The sequence below is a fragment of the Osmerus mordax genome, chromosome 1 (assembly GCF_038355195.1).
Source record: "Osmerus mordax isolate fOsmMor3 chromosome 1, fOsmMor3.pri, whole genome shotgun sequence".
Classification (NCBI taxonomy): Eukaryota; Metazoa; Chordata; class Actinopteri; order Osmeriformes; family Osmeridae; genus Osmerus; species Osmerus mordax.
This window is the reverse complement of record NC_090050.1, coordinates 9014971-9036200: the sequence shown is the minus strand read 5'-3', so window position 1 is coordinate 9036200 and position 21230 is coordinate 9014971. Positions and strand designations below refer to the sequence as shown.

The following is a 21230-nucleotide window of genomic DNA, read 5'->3' as shown; positions in this document are numbered from 1 at the left end:
CGGCTGAAAGTCCTCTGCAGGCCATCTGCACTTAACGGCTCTCGCAAACGGGCCCGTTCCAGAAGCGGAGGGCTTCTGATGCTCATCTCCGATTTTTAGGAGGTTGAAGTTTGGACAAAGGCTGGAGCAGGTGGATGGTGTGTGTGTGTGTGGGGGTGTGTGTGTTAAGGCTGGATGCTGGATGCTGGAGCAGCTGTTACTGTATGTGCATATGGATATGCCTCTGGATGTGGATATGCACATACAGAGGCAGATGAATAATTGTCTTCAGGTTTTCATGCAGACAGGAAGAGAAGGCAAGCCAAGATGGAGTGTGAGGGAGTGATGGCACATCATGAGTTTGATTTAGGTTCATACTATGTGACGTGCTTCAGTCAGTTTTCGTTGCATTTTTGATTATTTTATCTCTGTTGAACATGTTTGATTTCAGACAGAACTGCAACACATCTGGGAAAATCCAACACAATGTAGACCAGCAACGGAGACTCTTTACTATTAGTGTGTCTGTTCACACTTGGATTTTAAAGCACAAAACAGTAACTCAACTGATGCACAACCACTGTTCTATCTTTTATTTTCATCTCAGCCAATATCCTGAGAAAAATATGCTGAAATTCCAAGGAGCTTCGTAGAGGGAAACTATCATCTGTGTGTCCGAATCAAAGTGGCAAGAGTGGATATACTACGCTGTGTGCTATTCTCGGGCCCTGTGTGTCCGAACTTGTTGTTGCAGTTGGGATCCTCCTCTTGTTTGGTACTTGAGAAAGGAAATGGCATTCCAGGAACTTTGCTTATTGTGAAGTAATCACAGCTATGTGATGGGTGGGAAGGCACCAATAACCTACACAGGAAAGCTACATTGCGTTCTCTTTTTCCGTCTAGCTTTATTCGCACCATGTACAGGCACATTGCAGTTGGAGAAAAACACTGGGTGATATATTATGCTAGTTAAATCATAAAAGTTGCATCTCATGTGTGAATAACGAATGCTTTTATTTGCAAGTCTTTAGGGACAATGACATGCGTGGCGTGCAAACACACACACATCCTCTCACTGACACACCCACGCATTGTGGGTTTTCACTCATTCAATAGTTCTGAAACAAAACATGTGCACAAAGAAAACGCTTTTTTTCAGTTAACACCCTAACAAAATGTTTATTTAACACCTCTGACATTTTGCTGATTTGGGCTTGCAATGAAATGAGGTGTAAAATGGCACTCTTGACAGGCAGCAGAGCTGACAACAGTTTGTTTACAATGTTTATGTCCTGTTTCTCTCTGTTTCCACCACAGCACCCTCTGACATATGGACAAAATTCACCATCTGAGGAAGAAGTCTGTTCCTGTCTAAGCCACAGTGCCTCCCCCTAAAAGACACATTGCGCTTGTATTTGAACAATCATGTCTCTGTGGACTGGGCACATGCATCAGTTTAAGGAACACCTATCAAGTTTTCTTCATCCTTGCAGCCTCAATTCCTTTTGGTCCTCGGCAATGTTGTACTCTGAAACTTAGTTTGAGGATACAAGGATGATATTACAAACTCAATGACTTTTTATGTACATCAAGAACAATGTCTCAAAGGGGGGCCAAAGGACAACGGTCACTCACAGAGGAGACGAGACAATTTAACTGAAAAACTTTTTTCAAAATGGCCACCTTGGTTCCATCCCGCAACTCTATGATGACAATCTGCAACTTTTCACTTCAAAGAAGACTATTTGGGGAAAAAAGTTTTTCTTTTGGGCCAGCTGAACCCCAAGATCTCTAATGACGGAGAAGGATAGTGGGTGGTTGCAGCCAATGAATGTTTACAGCAAAAATGCTAATAAGCTAATCGTTCAGGCTCTTAAATCCTCATCTTGTGGGAAGCAAATGTTGAGTAGTCTGACGCAAACATTTTCAGCTCTTTTATTATGCCAACCACTTGATTCCAGTGTGGTCCTCTGCTTACAGTAGATTTTGTGTGCTCATTTTTGCTTGTTCATGAGAGTTACATTCTTGAGGTTTGAGTTCAAGTAACTTAAATGTTAAAATCTGTAATGCAAAGAAAAAATTACAGTAAAGACTTGGATAGTTCTACGATGGTCACTTGGTTTTGTCCATATAAAAAAAAATCCTACTCTTGAAAGTAATTTGACAACTTCAGACATTCTGTAATAAACCAAAGTACATTATGATTGAAGTTTACATTCTGCTCGCAGTTTAAAGTATAAAAAAAATAATACAACAAAACTGCACTAAATGCATTCTCAGTGTTACGTTTTACTTTTAATTGTCATCTATTTTGTTTTGTTTGTCTTCAGGACATTTAATTGACATTGTTTGCTACAAATCGATGGTGGTTTCATAACTTTGCTTCTGCTTTTTGTCATTTGTTTGACACTTCTTTTTAATAAATGTGCCTCTGTGTAACATTTTCGGTTGTTGTTAAAGCACTATTTTAATAAAACACAGTAAGTATAAGAAAGAAAACTAGTTATGAACACTTTTATAATTCTGTTTTAAAAACAAGTCTGAATTTGAATCTGAAATTGAATTTGTTTAAAGATATAATACAACAAAAATAAATGTAGGAGGCATAACAGTTTTTTCAATATCAACATGAAACATATGATGTATTGGAAATTTGATGTGGGAAAGCTTCATTAATGTTATGTTCATACCAGAATATCTTTCTGTCTATTGTAGTTATTGACGAGTCTCCTATTGATAGTATAAAATACTTTGAAAAGAACAACACCAAACCTCCAGCAATCCAGAAATATGATTTCCCTTTTTATTAAGGAAATACATTTTAAAGAAAAAAAGTCGTAAAAAAACCCTGGTGAAAATACAAAGTTATAGTTATATAATATATACACACACACACGTGTGTGGGTATGACATTTACTGTACAGAGTACAAAGAAACCAGTAAATTGTCAAAAAGTAAAAGAATAAAATCACCTATACTTGGCTTTTTTCTTTGTTTAAGATCCAGTTCATTAAGGCTACCTTTACACAGGTTTGTCAGCATGATTCAAGGCACATGGGAGCATGCATTCATATTAAGACGTCAACGTTCACTTCACAAGTGACAGTGTCATGAATGTCTTCTTGATATACTTCACTAAAGACAACTGCAAACAAAACTGAATACAACTTCCAAAAAATAGCAACCATTTGAAAGAACATGGGCTATAACAGATTAGAGAATTATGGAAAACTCATTGCTCAACAGTGGATAAAGGTTAAGCAATGAGTCTAATTATTTTTACATAGTTGCTCTCCTATTCATGTCGTTGATGCATAACTGTAAAGATTTCACAGTTTTTTAACCTAGCACCATGACGTACAAGTAAAAAAAATAAACAGGAAAACAATCATAACTTCATTTCTGTAGCACCATCTGATTTAAGACATCTTGCGCGAGCAAATCACATTAAAGAAACAAATATTTTTACAAAAAATGTACAATCTTGATTCTCTGAATAATTGGTTTCATGAAACGTTTGAACCTTTCTGTATACATCCATCAACGCCTTTGGTGGTGTACGATTTGGATAAAAAATACTATATTTTAAAAGTCTTTCAAGTTATCTATAAAAGCCATACCAGTCCATGGCTAGCATATCTCATACGCTTTGGTTTTCTAAACCTGTGTCCAATTTCTCAATAAAAGCGGACTGCCTGACTATCTCAACATGTTAACTCCTTGCCAACTGCCAAATCATTAACTGCGGGGCCAGGAAGCAGAAATCCCTGATAGTCAAGAAGATCATAAGTGACATGATAAATCCTAATTTGCTTCTCTTTGTTGTCAAAGAAAAGTAAGTATCCAAGAAATACGGTTAATTAACTGTACAGGTTAAAGCTTCAGCAGGAATGCTCATCCACAGGTAGAAACACTGGTCTCTCTCAAGACACCGAACAAAAGGAAAATAATGGAATACAAACTCTGTTTCACAGAGACAACACCTTCACATAAGAAATGTAAGTGCACTTGTTTTTGTATTTCATCATTTATGATTGTCACACTGCTTTAAGGCCTGCAGTGACCTCTTAAAAAAGGTAATATGGAACCCTTTGCCACAACAGAAGAGCCCTCTGGAACAGGGTTGTAAACAGAACCTTAAAGAGCTGAAAAGGGTTGTAACTCTGAGGTTCTACGTATATGGAACCTTTGTGTGTACCCACACAAGAGAACTGTCAGTGGTCATGGTTGATAATATAGACCAAATGGTCACAAAGCCCTATCAACATTTGTTTGGACATTTTTCTACACTAAGTCAAAGTTATCAAATTCTTGAGATTTTATAACATCTCAAGTATATTCTATAAAGGTGTTTTACATTCTCTTCAGCATATTACATTTTACAACAGCAAGTACACACCTGTCACGTCTTGATGCACAATCTTCATGTTAATATCAATATTCACCAGCTTTGTGTATAATTTTTTTGGATGCCACCTTGGTAGAGCATGATAATCAATGTCTCTTGGCTCTCGTTTGGTTCACATCCCACGAAAAACAGTGCAAAACAGATCAAAAATCATTTCGATTGAGTCTCTTCAAAAACAACAACAAACCTCTTCCTTCATTGAGTCCTCCTTGTAAAGAAACAAATGACGTCATCAGAAGGGGACACTCGGAAGTGCTCCCCGTGTACTGTAAGTGCTGGATGTTTCAGTTTTTCGCCGCGATGGCCTTCGATATAGAGGGGTGTGCGGGCTTGTTTCCCACTTCCTGTGTGACTCAGCTTTGGAGGCCTCAGAAATTCTCCCTGGAGCGAGAACTGGCACAAGAAATGTCTTGTTTTCGAGTTCAATTCTGTCATTCAATCAGGTACGTAAATAGAGTATTCGGTCTCCATCGGTGTGTCCAGGTGGACGAGTCTAAGCCTGTCTGGGCGACAGGCAGGTGAGGGGTCTGGCTTTCCCTCACCGGACTGCTGCGATGATCTCAGGGGGAGAAAACAATGGAGGGCTAAGTGGGAAGTGGGTGTTCTTGTTTGGCGTCTCCAGTCTCCCTCAGTCCAAGTGAGGTGTGTGAGTGAGTGAGTGTGTGTGTGTGTGTGTGTGTCTATTCAGCGGCAGGTGGTCGATCCCCAGCGCTGCAGCCTAGTACTGCCGTCTGAGGTTCGAGAATGTGTCTCCCTCCATGAGTGTGTCTTCCTCATCGGAATGTCTCCTGCGGGAGGACAACATCGGGAGAAGGAATTCAGAATGCCGGCGTGCCCAACCTGCTCCACCAACACACACTTACACCAGCACGTGGGCATGCACCCATTTTAGACGAGGACATTCATCTGTGGCCCAAATCAACATTCCGTGTAGCAGCCAAGGTGGTCTTGTGTGTGTTCCGAGTGTGTTTTCCCTCACCTGTCGCCACAGAAGGAGCCCATGGACAGCGAGGCGAGGGCGGACACGGTGTTGTCGGAGTCCCGCATCTGAGCCAGCCGCTGGGCCTGCAGCCAGGACAGGTCGACCGTGTGGACCAGTGAGCGCAGACCCTGCCAATACTCACCTGGGAAGGAGGGAGGGAGGGAGGGAGGGAGGGAGGGAGGGAGGGAGGGAGGGAGGGAAAGAAAGAAAGAAAGAAAGAAAGAAAGGGAGAAGAAAAAGGAAGATGGAGAATGACAAGGGGATGTGGGGTGGAGTGGGAACAGAAAAAAAGGGATCGAAAATGAACAAATATTCCTTCAATCAATGCTTTCCTAATGTTCCGTGCTCCTCCACTCCATGTTTGAGCTTTTGTTATTGTATCCTTGAGCAGTCAGAGAACGATTGGACGTCCTGCAAACGCTGGAAACAAATACCAGTCCTGGATATGAGTCACGATTTGGCAACACTCAGCCAACGTGTGTCAAGAGACTGTGTGTGGTCAATAGAAAAGTGAGTTGAATTACAGTAACACAAACTAACAGAACACATATTAGGCATTAGCCTAATACACATCAAAAAGTTCACAATGCAGGTTTTTGTAAAGATAATAGCACATTGTACATAAGTTCATATTCAGTTCTCCCTCTCAAGGTCTCTCGGTCTAGAACATCCATGTGTCCCCTGACATGGCAGAAGGAAAAGAAATCCTTGGCTGTGTGTGTGTGTGTGTGTGTGTGTGGAGTACGCGTCCCTGCATATATTTCACCCTCCGTTCCAAATTATGGGCTTAACATTCTTGCGGCTTTGCAAATATTTTTAATTAATCTAATTGGATTGGGATAACATTTGTGTGCAATCAGAAGGGGATGTTGTGAAGGTTGTGTGCCAGAGTGGTGTTTGAAGATAATTGGAGCCAGGAAGGCAGAGAGGTCTGCGTGTGTATTATATATATATATATTATATATATATATTATATATATGTGTGTGTGTGTACAGTACATGTGTGTGTATGTGTGTGTCTGAGAGAGATAGAGAGAAAGAGAGAGAGAAACAACATTAGGAGTAACAGAAGAGGAGAACAGGATGGGACGGAGCGAGAGGTTGGAGGATACGGGACAGAGATGATGGTGTGAACGGAGGAGAAACAGAAGAGTCGACGGTGGCGGACGAGAGAGAGAGACAGAGAGAGAAAGAGAGAGAGAGCGAGAGAGTGATGGAGCAGCAGAAATGAAAGGGGAACGTTGGGAGTCCACGCGACAGGAGAGACCGAGAGAGGCGACTGTCACCCTGCAATTCATCGGCCACAGACAGAGAGAGGAGGGCACAGGAGCGACCAAGAGAAGGACGGTGACAGAGGGAAAGGCTACCGTAGAGAGCCCGAGCCTCTACTGTATTTGCAGAGAACAAAAGAGAAAAAAGAGACAGAATAAAGGAGGGAAAGAAAGAGCAAGGAGGGAGGCAAGACGAGGGACTGGGAGAGAGAGAGAGAGAGAGGTAAAGAGGGATGAAACTCACTGTGAGCCTGTATGACCCTCTGGAGAGAGAGCACAGCGTTGAAACAGGGTCTCTGGTCCAGGGAAGCATTGGACAGGGGCTCCGTCTGGGGAAGAGGGGGGGGCGAGGGTTACAGAGAGAGAGAGGGGTTAAAACATCACGAGAACACACTTGTGCATGTGTTTATTCACATGATCCGATCCTAACGTGCATCGCTTCACATGCATGGCACCCCCCCCCCCCACACACACACACAGGAAAGGAATTCAAACAAAAAACGTCCACTTCCTCATTGTCAATTACCCCCCACCCCCCTGCCGCCCTCCCATGCCCCCCCCCCCCCCCCCCCTGTGCCCGCCAGGCTCACCTCGACGCCCAGCAGGGCGCTGACGCAGGCCTCGGAGGCGTCGCAGATGGCCGTGAGGTCGTAGCCCCCCTCCAGCGCCATCACCACCCGCCCCCCCGCCAGGCCCATTAGCTGACGTGTCAGAAAACCGAAACCTGAGGGGGTGGGGGAGATACCAAGAGGAGGGGGATGGGGGTGAGTCTAGGACATGTTGACAATAGCCAGAAGGAGGGAGATACCAATGGAACAGATGGAGATGGAACGAGAACAGTTGAACTAGAAACATGCACAGTCAAGGCCGCAGTATAATGAGCTTGGCCAATGCAAATGCTTGTTTTACAGAGATTTATTTTCTCTAAGAAGGACAGGAAGTCAATCATGGAAACACTTTTAAGCACAAGAAGTCAATAAAGATAAAAGCAGACAAAGGGACAATTGTCTTTGACACTGTGCTGCCATATACCGCATACTTAAGACAAACGTGTCTCCTCAGACAACACAAACTGAGAAGCAATGACTTTTGCAATGATGTTTCAGCATGTTTGTTTACCTACATGGACACATACCGCATGTGCACGCTGATGTCGAGCTAATACGGTCAGTGTTTAGCGCAAGCGTGTAGGCCCTGTGTGTGAGAAGACCTGCGTGTCTGTGCATACAGTATGTGTGTGTGTGTGTGTATGTCTGTGTCGGCCAGCGTGTGTGTATACAGTAAGTTGCCTGACGGAGCTTACACTTGGCTGACACCTTGTAGCCCCCCAGGGGCGCGGGATGTCCCTCCACTGCATCGAAACCAGCAGAGACCAGCACCACGTCCGGAGAGAACTCGTGGGCTATCGGCATCACCACCGTCCTGTAGGCACATAGGGCACAACAAATCGTTTTTTTGTCCAAAAACGTCTAATATTCCGTAATAAAAAATGAAAATACTCTCTCAAGGGACACTCAAAGATAAAAAGACAGATGTCAAGCTCCAACTCTTGAACATCATCCATGTTTTCTGGCAATAAAGAGGAAAGACAGAAAGCTAGATCATGAGGTTTTAGAAGAATGTCACGGAACCCCAATCTGGGATGGTTTTCCGTTAAGTGGAGTCTACAGGACTTCTCCAGCCTTTTCAATGGAGAATCTTTGTTGTACTCTGGACCTTTCTGGAATGTGGCGTCCAAATGCATTTTATGAGGTGACTAGTGTGCGTTCTGCAGCCAAAGTGGATGTAAACTTTACAGATTGTATCACATGCTTTTAAGTGGGGAGGACGGGGGGTGGGGGGGGGAAATGTGCTTGGCTGCGAAATAAAAAGTGATAGGAAAAGTACATGGTGGTGACTCCGCAGTTTGCAAACTTGAATTATTAACTTCCTGGAGTGACACCTGAAGATTTGGTCAATGTACCATGTGGGGCAAATACAATATTATTTTGTATTGTTAAAAAAAATAGTTTTAAAGACATATACTGTCAACAAGAGATACAAAAACTGTAGATACATTTTATATAACATATCTAAAAGTGGAATGACTAGGAGGAAATACAAGCTACTTCTGTGGTGCTTGTGAAGGTGACCACAAGGAACAGATCAAAGCCACTGGCACTAGAACATATCCTAAGTGGAGTCCTTGACCATGACGGCAGCATACACTTTCTGTTCAAACCCTCTGGGATGGCTCTCCCCTCGCTCCTCTCCTCCTCCACCCCTTCTTCTCCTGCTCCTGCTGCCATTGACTGCACACTCCCCAGGCCAGATGAATCTTCTAACTCCCTCTTTCTTTTTGCCTTCCTCCCTCTATTCTCTCTATAGCCCCTCTCCCCCATCTGTCTCTTCCAACCCCCCCCCCCCGCCTTCTTTCTCTGTCTGTCTGTCTGTCTCTCTGTCTGTCTGTCTGTCTGTCTCTCTCTCTACCTTTTCCTCCCTCTTTCCCCCTCCTTCTCTCTGCGTCGGGCAGTTCAAAGGCGTTTCAGAGCGGCTGGTTCTAATTAGGGGCTCGTCCTTCTTCTCACGTCACTGACAGCCAGCCATCTGGGATCCATTGGGCTTAATTACGCCGCCTTTGGATTCCCTAACAATGCACCCCCCCCTTCCCAAACCTCCTACCTCCTCCCACACAGAGTCTTAGCCACCCCCCCCCCCCCCAAAAACCCCCACCCCAACACACACACGCACCCGAAAGCACGCCGCCAGACCTTGCAGTCCCCTCAGATACACAAGTGCAACAAGCAAACATGACTGCACACTAACACACACACCGGATGCACATGTATTCATGCACACACACGTCCACACACAGTTAGGTCCTCTGGCTAATTTTGTCCCGTCATACATGTACACACACATATAGACACAATGTACACACACATACACTTGATGACACTCAGTTTTTCAAACCACCAAGCATGGAGGGACTCCTCCAGATTACACAACAAAACCCACCACATCAAATCCTACCCCCTTGATTTACTTCAAACTTCTCAACACATGCACTCATACATGTGTGTGACACACACACACACACACACACACACACACACGCTAGGGGTCTGACCCCAGAGAGGGTGAACCTGAAGATGGGAGGCAGAGGAAAGGCCCTTCTTTCCTAATCAGGAAAACTGATGAAACCACTGAGATGTCTGTATTAGTATGTCAATATTCTGCTTTTTACCGACATTAAATGAGCCACAAAACCTTTTTTTACACAATGGGTGCATCATTTTGGTTGTCTGTGATGTCCAAGAAAGTGTCCAAAACAGAACCCAGTGCTCGAATGAAATCCTCTCAGATTAAACTGCAGATTCATTCATTCTATGTTGGAATCAAGAGTTTCAGTCTCAGACTTCAGGCCAGTTTCCGGTGCTCACCAGTTCTGTTGATATTTAGGTCCTGGAGCTCAACAATATTTGTGAGTGCGAGACAAGGGTGGTAACTTCAAAAGTTCCACATTTCAGGTACTGGTGCTCAATTCTGCTGAGGTCCTTCGCAAGTCGATCACCACCAGTTAAATGACTAGTAGTCAAGGTACAAAGGAAACTTTTTGTAACAGCTATTGGATAACACCTTCTACACCTATGCTTGGGATGGTAGTTACATTTAAAGGTAAAACTGAGCATTGAACACTATCACTCCTATTTGGTTTTCCACTTGTCTGGAAATCTATTCACTAAGATGGTTCTTCTGCCTGTACCACAATTTGAGAAACCGTTAGTACAGTCTGCCTAAAACCACACGCCAAAACTGTCCACATGGGAAAAGTCTTCAAATCCCACTTAGTTAGCATTAGCGTTAGCTGTAAACACAGGAGCCTGGCTAGGTCATTAGCCTTTAGCATCCTGCCTGTTTTGAGGAGGGGGGCCACCCACTGAGTGTAGTGTATGCGGCGGTGGCGAGGGACCTCACATCATGTTTAATCGCCTGCTGGGAGCCCGCGTCGCTGACAGAACCCTCAGTTCACTGCGCCGCATACCGACTTTGAGCTATTCATTCGGGGGAAGTGGCTTGAATGAAGTGGAGAGGAGAAATGTGGTGGGAGTTATCAGAGATGTTCACAACAGGGGTGTAGTCTAGGCGATATGCAGGCATACGCCGTGCGCCCACGAGGATTTACCATGTGCCCTATGTAAAATAAACTGTGAGACTGTAGGCCTAAATAGGCGGAGGAGGGAGGCTAGGGAAATTGACAGTATGCACATTCTTTCATTCTAGGCTACAACACGGGTTCACAAGTCATTTTTGCGTGTTTGTAAGTGTTTGGGATGGAGTTCAAGTAAAGTTTCAAGTATTTTAGGGCCAAGTCATGTCCCATGTCCCTTTTCTGTTGTAGTTCTTATAAAATAGAATGCATATAGTTATAATACACTTTGTTCTGAATGCAACAGTTCATTGTACAATATTTGTCAATATTTCCAAACGAAGTAGAAATGATCTACAAACGGATTCTAGGGGCAATAGCCTCACTTTGTCTAACAATCTCTAAAAAGATTTAAAAAACTCTTTTTTTGTGTTACAAAAACATTACTATAGGCCTTATCATTCCCGATCAATAAAGTATTATTCATCTTGTGTCCCACCGCTTGATTGGATAAGGAAGGTGTAGCTGTTGCTGTTACCTGAATGCTGCCAGGTACTCTGCATCGCCCATGGGAGGGTCCAGGCCCCCTGTCCAGGCCACGTTGACGTTGAAGCCTTTACCTGTCCCCGCACCCACCTACACAGAGAGAGAGAGAGACAGAGAGAGAGAGAGAGACAGAGAGAGAGACAGAGAGAGAGAGACAGAGAGAGAGACAGAGAGAAGCAGATGAAAGAGAGAAGGAGAGAGAGACAGACGACAGAGAGAGACTAAGAAAGGGTTGCCTTCCTAACGTTTTCATGTGTCGTCACGTTGCTAACGTGCTAAACTCACCCATATTTATAAGTTATACGTCTCTTCATAGAGCTGTGTTGAAAGTGGCTTTATTATATAGCAGATTACTGTCAATTCACCAAATCAGCACCACAGTTGCAAACTTTGACATTACAGCAAATGAGGAAGGACTGCATCGCATTTCCACTCCATGAGGGAGTGATTACAGTTTTTAAATGAAAGACGGCTGGCCATTAATTTGACACCCACATTGCTTGATTTTGATTTTTGATACAATTTGTCAAATGTGCTTATAAATCACTCAGTGCCTCAACAAAACTACACTCCCAAACAGGGGTTCCAGCTTTATGACAGAAGAGGAACATATTTTGGGATTTGACAAGTGGTGTTTACGGTCATTGCACAAAATGTTGGTCACAACCGTGGGACGACTCCCTGAGTTCAAATTTATATCTTTTACAAAAAAAAATTTTGAAGCATGAATGCATTGTGCCCGCCAATGAAAGTCAACAAACAACCAAGCGCAACTCCAGAGGACGCAAACATGAATTGGAGTAAGCTGCTTTTGTTGGCAAGTGTAATTGTAAGCAAGCATTAAGGATGTCTGAAAATAACGCCAGTGGGGTTGATTTGCCGGATGAAGAAGAATTGGTTAAAAAAAAGGGGCCTCTTCTGTTGTTTTGAAATGATTTGGTTTCAAGTTATCCGACATCGACCAACAAACAATACCCTGTAAGTTGTGTTGTCGAATTTTGCTAGCCAAAGGTGGAAACACTTGCAATCTTTTGCACCACCTGAAAGGCATGCATGTGCGGGAATATTATTCTATATTCTATAGGCTATATTAGCCTAGCTCTTTTTCTGTGGCAAAGCACTGCAAAAGTTGGAAAATTCAACTCAAGCGACACACCTGCCGTACCCCATCCAAATCCGAGTTCGGTAGACTAGCCAACTTGAAATTTTAAGAAAAACGAATATATCGTGATATATACCGTTACCTTCCGTACTTAAAAAATATACCGTGATAAACATTTGAGGCCATACCGCCCAGCCCTACTTGCGGTGGTGAATTAATCGAGACCCAGGTCTTAAAACAAGAAGGCCCTACATTCCTGCCTTCTCTTTGCAGTCCTGCAAGCAGCTATTCAGCTACTCTCTGAGCCTTCTACTATCAGTCAATGTCAGGGTGAGGAGTGGGTGAGTGCTGTGAGTGACACACTCTTGGCAAAAAAGTCTGGTGATTTTCTTTGAGTGTGTGGACGTGTGTGAGCATGTGAATGTGTGCGAGTGTGTGTGTGAGAAGGGAGTCATGTGCGTAGTCGAGAATCTGAGTTCACTTGTGGACGGGATGTTCACAGGGAAAATGCAAAACATATGAGCCACTCTGCCCTCTGCCAACTAGTCTCGCGAACACACACACAAAACCCCAAGACAACACAAGCACACACAGTTCCTCTTTATCCTCCATTACTCCGGTTGTTCCTCCTCTCCTCCCTCCCCCTTTGTCATTTGCGTCTTTCATGTTTAACGGACACTCCTCTCCTCAGCGGTGCCCTGCGACGTCCACTCATACCATGAGCTTCTGACGTCACTGCCGCTGGCCCCTGGAGAGTCTCGTACCTACGGGATGCGGGGAGGGAAGACTACGAGGCTCCAGCGGCTTACCACACATCTCTACGGAGGTCCGGGGAGCCACTTAGGGGCAAAGCCACATCCAAGTCCCCTGAGCGTTTCATCTGCCGCCTGCCCCTCCAGCTTCCCACCCCCCTCCCTCAGTCCCCCTGTCAAGACAGGTTATGGTGACGGCTCTTATCCTGGTTATTGTTTGTGGAAAGATAGGACAATTAGGGTGTGTGGGGTATGGGATATGGGGTGTGTGGGTGGGGTGTGTGTATATGTGACAATCGTTTCATAGACCTACAATGAAAATGGGAGTTGGGATACATCTGCAGTTGAATTATGGTTGGCTTGTCTATATTTTCTGTGTTGCCTTAAATTACAATAAGGAAATAATAATTTAATGTAAATTAAATAAGCGAATGATAAGTCTATTACAATCCAACCTCCTAATAAATTTGGTTAATTTCGATACAATTCCTAAACCTAATGAAATAAAGACAATAATACCTCAAATCTGCCAACAACAAAGCTGACACTGACTCATTAGATTGACAGCACTATCTACCAAACGGAAAGCTTGATGCATGTATTTGACACCTGCACCTGCCTATTAGATATCATGATTTGTGACTAACCTCATTTGGCCCTCCGTTTCCAGGGAAGAAGTTGCCATTGTCGTAGCGATGCAAGGAGATGAAGAGCACACTGGGGTCATTGTAGAACACTTCCTGGGTACTGTTGCCATGGTGAACATCCTGGATATAGGAGGAGAGAGGGATAGTAGGTCCATTTATTCTCATTGGAAGACTTTGTCAGGTGTGTTCTGGTGCTATCAGTTTATTTGAAAGTACAGTCTATTAAGCAGTTTTGACTTAGTTTACTTACACTTAGTTTCCCAGCTAGTTTTAGTGAATGAGTGACTGATACAAAATCTCCATGGTATCTACATGGGTATTTATGTAGCAAAAAGTAAAATCCAAATTACAAGTGGATGGAAATATACTTTAATTTGCAAGACACAACATTTCATAATGTAAGTACTGAAAAAACTGGTTGTGATTATCATTCCTGTTGCTTGCGTTTCATGTGTGTGTTGTGTGCGTTTGTGCGTGTGTGTGTAAGACGGGCGATACACAAGGACACATATGGAGTACAGAGACGAGCATGTTTGCTGACACCCTGATTCATATCAATGAATGTGTGTGATGTTGTGTAGTGTGTGTATACCCTGTATATGTTTGTGCTTAACTGTTTAGATTTCATGTGTGGACCAGGGACGGCAGTTCAGCCTTGATGATCTACTGTGTTGTGTGCAGGACAGGACAGTGTATGTGTGTGTGTGTGTGTGTGTGTATTCGTGTTTGTCTTTACATCCATGTGGAGACCAGTTCTCACAGAGGTCTTACCCAGTCCACGATGAGGATTTTGCTGACGTTGAGCTTGTGCTGGAGCTGTTTGGCTGCGATGGCCACAGAGTTGAAGAAACAGAAGCCACTGTGGACAAACACACGTGTCGTTCAGGATACCACGTCCCTACAGTTCTGTCACACCGCGAGTGGGTGGCATTTTCAAGATAAACCTCGATGCCAGCTTTGGGAGCTTGAAAGAGACTGTCCCCAAAATGACCCCCTGACAGTACGTAATAGGCACAACGTCCTGGCTTACATTGGGTTCAAGGAGGGAGACATTCTAGAACTCTCCTCAGTGTGGGGACACTTGTGCAATAATGTATTTGAAAAAATGGCCACCAAAGTATATTTTGCTTGACTTTTATTGACTCCAACCGCACAGTTCACCGAGTGACATCCCACATCGACACACTGCTTAAACCCTGCGCTCTGGCTCAATAGAGAAGGTGTGGAATTGGGGGGGGGGGGGGGAAAGGGGATGAAGAAACAAAAGGAGGAATGTCGAAAGCGCCGGTGTCAGCAGGAGTCATAAAAATCTGCGAGTGTGTACAGTTTATCTTATCTACAGTCCAAGCACTCAATCCAGAAATATCATTATTGCCCATAAATAACCAATGACAAGCAGTGCTAAACGCACACATACAGACACTCACACACACACAGCTGAATGTGGTTAGCCGAGTACTGCCTGAGCTCACGTTCGTATGTATGCACACATACGCAGCGTTGACAGCAGAAAAAATAATTGATCCAAGGACATAGGTTGCCTAAGGCCTTGAGCCAGTAATACATACACACAATGCACACGCACACCCACACTCTTTTCGGAATGTGTTTTTGATGTGTAAAAAAGAAAAAAAGAAATTCTTTGTAGAGACCTCCTGGTTCTTGGTAGTGTGTGTGTGTGTGTGTTTGTGTGTGTGTGCGCGCACGAGTGTAAAAGGCTGTACTTACAAGGGGGTAGAGTGAAGTGCATGGTGTCCAGGGGGCCTCACCACTGCGAAGCCATTCTACAGGAAAGAAGCATTCTCTTTGACACTGCAACTAATCGTCACTGCCCGCTAGTTATCTACAAGCTCTTCTTGCAGTTCTTGTATATGGACTACGTTTCTGGGATTCTAGTGGGCATTCATACAGAGCACTCACACACACAGACGGAACATTCTGGGGTGTTTTATCAGTAACTGCACGTGAAAAAGGTCCATTTGGAACCATATCCAAGTATTTACATGTTACAGAGTTGACAAACTAAACCCATGTGAGCAATGGCCTTGATATTGCCAGGAATACGTCACTGGCAGAGTTGATACACACGTACACACACTCACCTTGAGCTCGCCCTGTGCCACCTTGAACGCCAGCTCCGTCACGCTGCCCGCCGCTGTCCGAGACGCCGTGGGTGTGTGTGTCTCGTTCCACACCGTATCGCTGTCCACCTGCCAAACGCGCGGTACGAGCCAATCAGAAAGAGAGAGTGTGTGTGTGTATTGTGGGGGGAGGGGGGGGGTGTAAGAGATGAAAACAAGTAGAAACTGTGGAAAATGTCTTCATTTGTCAAGAGAATGGGCGATTGGCTGGAAAAGCAATTAGGTTACCAAGATGAGTCAGGACAGAAGGTGAACAGTGCTGACAGACTGTGGTAAGAATACTGCTTCACATTACAAAGTCAAGTGCATATGACTACGTAATGAGCAGTGGCAGACCTTCATGTAAGTCATTATGTGGTATCAGTACGTCTGCGTGTGTGTGTTTTGGGGAGGCCGGGCTATGAGTGTGTGTGGCAGATATTACGTCAACACATCAGTGATTTGAAATTGCCGATGATGGCGAGGGGGGGCTACATTTCATATTCTCCACCTCTCCCACTCTTTCTTTCTTTCTTTCTTTCTTTCTTTCTCTCTCTCTCTCTCTCTCTCTCTCTCTCTCTCTCTCTCTCTCTCTCTCTCTCTCTCTCTCTCTCTCTCTCTCTCTCTCTCTCTCTCTCCCCGTCCATTTCCTTTCTCTCTCTCTCTTTGTTATTCCATGTTTTTAAACGCACATTTTTGGCGGTTTGGCACGGCGGAACAATGAAATCAGAGGAATTTCTTTTATCACCGTCTCCGCCATCTTGTTCCAATCAGCTCCCTCCACCAGAGGAGCCAGGGGTCGGAAACCCAGGCAGATCAGGCGCCTTATCGACACCATGCAACCCTCTCTTCCTCTCCGTAGTCTCTCTCCCTCTCTCTCCCTCCTACCCTTCATTTTATCCCCCGCTCCTCTCATCCTCTCCTTCATCCACTCATCTCCCTTTCCGGCTCTGCTCTTTTTTTCTTTTTTTCTTCTTTGTAATCATCACGCGTCATCCTGTCGAAGAAGCCCTTCGTTCGTCCGCCTCTACCGCTCCCTCTCATCCTTTTCCCCCCTTCTGCTCGTCCCCTCCATACTTTCAGTGTCCGTATTGTCCAGATACGGCTCATCTCTTTGAGCCATTAGCTTCACACACGCCTCTTTGGATCTTCTCTCCTCCTCGGCCTTCTCCTCTTCTCTCCTCCCTTCTTCCCCGGAGTCTCTACCCACTTACCCCGTTCACCTGGTTCCAAAATGGAAGATTTCTCACTCAAGAACAGTCCCTTCAGACACTCCTCCAGGCAGTGAATTGTTCATCCCCCCCTTTCTTTTCTCTCTCTTTCTCTCTCTCTCTCTCTCTCTCTCTCTCTCTCTCTCTCTCTCTCTCTCTCTCTCTCTCTCTCTCTCTCTCTCTCTCTCTCTCTCTCTCTCTCTCTCTCTCTCTCTCTCTTCTCTCTCTCTCTCCCTCCCATCCCTCTGTGTCACCTTCAAGTAGCCTTTGATTTCTGATTGGTGTTTGAGGCCGGACCCAGCCAACAGCTACACCATCAGCTATTTGTAGCCCTATTAGCTTAATTGTGTAATGACACATAATCAGGCATGTAATGTTTGCTGTTCTGTAATTTGATTAGATAAGTGGAAAAATTCCTCTTCCATTGTGTTTTACAGGATCTGTGTGTGTGTGTGTGTGTGTGTGTGTGTGAACATGCGCGTGTTTTCTTTGAAACTCACCCCAACTCCTCCACATGGTAGCGTGACAAATACCCTTTTAGATAAGATTCCTGCCAGAAACAAGATAGAGAAATGTTTAGTGCTTTTGTATTTTAATACATACCTGTGACATTGTGTGCGTGTATGTGTGTGTGGATGTGTGTCCATGAGAGAGCATGAGACAGAATACATAAAGAGAGCTTATGCTTGAGTCATGTAAGTAAGTGATGGAAGTGAACTACCTGTACCTCCCAAGTGACTACACACACGTACACACACGTATGCACGTGTGTGTATGTCTCACCTGCAAGCTTGCGGTTGTCTAGCTTGAGCCTGTTGAGTGGGTTGGTCCCATAGCGGAGCACGTATTCTTCAGAGTGTACAGACTGGAGCTCCTCCATTGTAGCTTTCCTGCTGCGAATGCACTGTACACACACACACGCACACACCTTGATTATAGAATCTTGGGATGCAATTCATTGGAGGCTGCGACAGCATGGTGTACAATATGTGCGTTACAGTTACAATAGTGAGACGTGCGTGTGGGTGTGTGTGCTTGCCAGTCGCACCTCACACTGGTTCCTCAGGCCACGCTCCTGGAGTCTGGACCAGATGCTCTGGATTCTCCCAGCATGCTCTGGGTGACGGCTGTTGTCGCCACAGGCACACTGGTGCTTCAACATCTGGGAGTCATACACCAAACCTGGACAGACACAAACACACTCTCAGGTCAATGTTTCATATGTCACATGTAGGCAACAAAACGCATGCATGATAACACATTTGTAATACGGCCAGTGTGTGGATCTTTTTTGGATTAGATAAGTGGGAAAAATGACTCTTCCATTCCGTTTCACAGGTTCTGTGTGTGCGTGTGTGTGTCTTACCAGTGGTAAAGCATAGCTTGGCGGAGGGCTCCGGGGTCACTGGCCTGGCCAGAGACAGGGCCCCCACTTCAGAGGTGCTGGAGGAGGGCTGGGGTGGAGGAGGAGGCAGGGAGGTGGAGGCCGGGGATGACTGGGCCCTGGAGAGGGGCCTGTGGGCCAGGCCTGGCACCGGGGGGACCACCAGCACGGGGACAGCCAAGTGGTTGGAGTCTGTCGAGTGGGCAGTGTACTGTCTGTGCAGGGCCTGGAGGTGGCGCTGCTGCTCCCCCCAGCGGAATGGCTAGAGAGGAGGAGAGGTGAGGAGAGGTGAGGTGAGGAGAAAAAAGGTGAGGAAAGGAGAGGTCAGGTGAGGAGAGGTGAGGAGAGGAGAAAAAATGTGAGGAAAGGAGAGGTGAGGAGAAGAGAGGTAAGGTAAGGAAAGGTGAGGAGAAAAAAGAGCAGAAGAAAGGAGAAAAGAGGGGAGGAGAGAGTGATTGAAAGAAGCCATAAAAAAAACACTCACTTAAAAAGGCAAATGTTTTAGAACAAATAGGAAAAGTGGGACTAGCAAACATCTGAAAAGCTTCTTCAGAAAGATCATATACAAATAATGTTCCTTGAACTCTTTTCTATTGGGGCATGCACAGTGTGACATTTCTCAAATGATGTCACACTGTACACAAGTACACACACAAACTGACATCCCATGACCAAAAACTCGTAACATGTTAAACCACTGTGTAATAGTGCCCTCTGTTGGAGGTTCAATATATACTTGATTACATGAGTATTATATGCCAAACTGTCTTTTGCAAGGACAGGTGTACAAACTCATTTCACACACAATATTAGCAATACATGCATTTCTTGGCAAGTATATGTACTAGCTTGTAATGGTTAAGTGTGTGTGTGTGTGTGTGTGTGTGTGTGTGTGTGTGTGTGTGTGTGTGTGTGTGTGTGTGTGTGTGTGTGTGTGTGTGTGTGAGGAGAACGTACCTGACTGAGTGTGAGTGACAGCTGCAGATGTCCCAGCTCCGCCATGCTGTCTCTTCTCTCGGGACAAGGCCTCAGAGTGGGGCTCCACACACGCTCTTCTTCTGTGGTAGGCATCTTCATGCAGGGGCCCAGACCCCATGCCCGACTCCTCTGGGTCCCTGTCCTCCGAGGGGATCTGGGACAGGCGGGGCTTCTCGCTGGATTTGGTCATCGACTGTGGACGGGCGTGGGAAAAGTGTTGAGGTCAAAGGTCGAGTGGACCGAGGAATTATCGCTGCGTTTTTCTTTTTTCTTTTGATACGACAACAGCACGTGTCATTCATGAAGCACATTTCAAAACAATCCACGTTGACCAAATAGCTGATCCAGACAAGATGACAAGTCCAGGAAAAACCGACATCGACGAAGAGGCAAACACTTCTCGTAGGCACGAAGAAACGACACATGATCCTCGACACACGACTAGACTGTCGTAGAGTGTCAGCCATCATCAAGTGTCCAACGATCGAAATGATTATGCATAGTGCTTGTGTTCAAACGTGAAGCGTGTGTGTGTGTGTGTGAGAGCGACTATATTGTCTATTGAACACACCTCGACAATCCCCCAGTGTACACTTCCCGAATACTGACATGCACGGGTGTGTTGTCTCACCTTCCTCAGCTGTGTGTTCTCCTTGAGGTTCTCCAGCAGGAGCTTGCTGTGCTGGTGCTGGTGGGGGGGCGACTGAGGGAGGGGCTCCGAGCGCGTCCTGCCCAGGGGGCGGTGACACCCCCCCGCCTCCGCCCTGGAGAAAGAGGAGGAGGAGGAAAACGAGGGAGAGGAGGAGGAGGAGTAGTGGCTCTGGAGGGACGCGGGGTTCATGCCACGGAGGAGAGGGGAAGGGGGGTGCGAGAGGAGATGGAGGACGGAATGGTTGTAGGAGGAGGAAGGGACTGGAAGAGGAAGCAAAACGGAGGGAGGGAGAGATTAAGGAGGGGGGGGGGGCAAGCAAATGGAAAAGCAAAGGCATGGAAAGAGAGTGAGTGACAAGAGAAGGAGGAGGAGAGAGAGACAGAAAATTGGTTGAAACTTCGGAATGATCGCGTAGACCTTTTCTTTGTAGAGACACATTCTGATACAACACACAGATCGGGTCGTGAGAAAACCGTTTCGGGGAGAAACTAGCTATTTCGGTTCACTCCCACATTCAGATCAATAACAAGATAGTGCATGATCTCTGTGCTCATCGTTCCAAGATCAACAGGATAAATCGCCCACTTCTTTTGGATGAACAGTAGAGGGCATAGTTGCACTATGAGTGATCTCAGTACACAAAGACACCATGTCAGGATTCCCACATATTTTGACCAATGGATTACCATTTTATAATGCCTATGACTTTTCTGAATGAACATTCTAAAGTGAGCAGAAAATACGTCTTTAAAACCGCTGCTGTTGTTGTTCTGCACTCATGAAGGTGGACCCAGTGCACAATAAGGTTGAAAATACTTTTTTACACAGAAGTATTTGTTTAGCGTGTGTGTATGTGTGTGTGTCCTACCGGAGAGCAGCTGTGTGTGCAGCAGGCCGGTGTTAGGCTCCAGGATGAGGACAGGCTGCAGGCGCTGGACAGAGAGAGACAAGATGGCCCCCGATACGGGAGGCACGTGGTCAAGAACTCCACCGTAAGAAGGACCTTATCTGGATGATCACGGTTAATGTACAGATGGTAAACTGGACGAAACTTGAGGAAAGAAACCAA

General features: G+C 45.3%; 1 protein-coding gene across 1 annotated transcript in view; it reads right to left on the bottom strand.

Moving 5' to 3' along the window:
- Positions 1–2542: 2542 nt before the first annotated feature.
- Positions 2543–21230, bottom strand: part of LOC136945330 (histone deacetylase 7-like) — a 40876-nt gene continuing 22188 nt past the window's right edge. Inside the window, 18 exon segments of the mRNA XM_067239097.1 lie at positions 2543–5175; positions 5367–5511; positions 6885–6969; positions 7231–7364; positions 7944–8062; positions 11308–11405; positions 13817–13936; positions 14588–14675; positions 15545–15600; positions 15919–16026; positions 17648–17697; positions 17931–18051; positions 18196–18329; positions 18514–18793; positions 19489–19548; positions 19550–19702; positions 20141–20421; positions 21030–21093. Of these exon segments, the coding sequence (XP_067095198.1) occupies positions 5106–5175; positions 5367–5511; positions 6885–6969; positions 7231–7364; positions 7944–8062; positions 11308–11405; positions 13817–13936; positions 14588–14675; positions 15545–15600; positions 15919–16026; positions 17648–17697; positions 17931–18051; positions 18196–18329; positions 18514–18793; positions 19489–19548; positions 19550–19702; positions 20141–20421; positions 21030–21093 (2166 nt within the window). The 3' untranslated portion in view covers positions 2543–5105.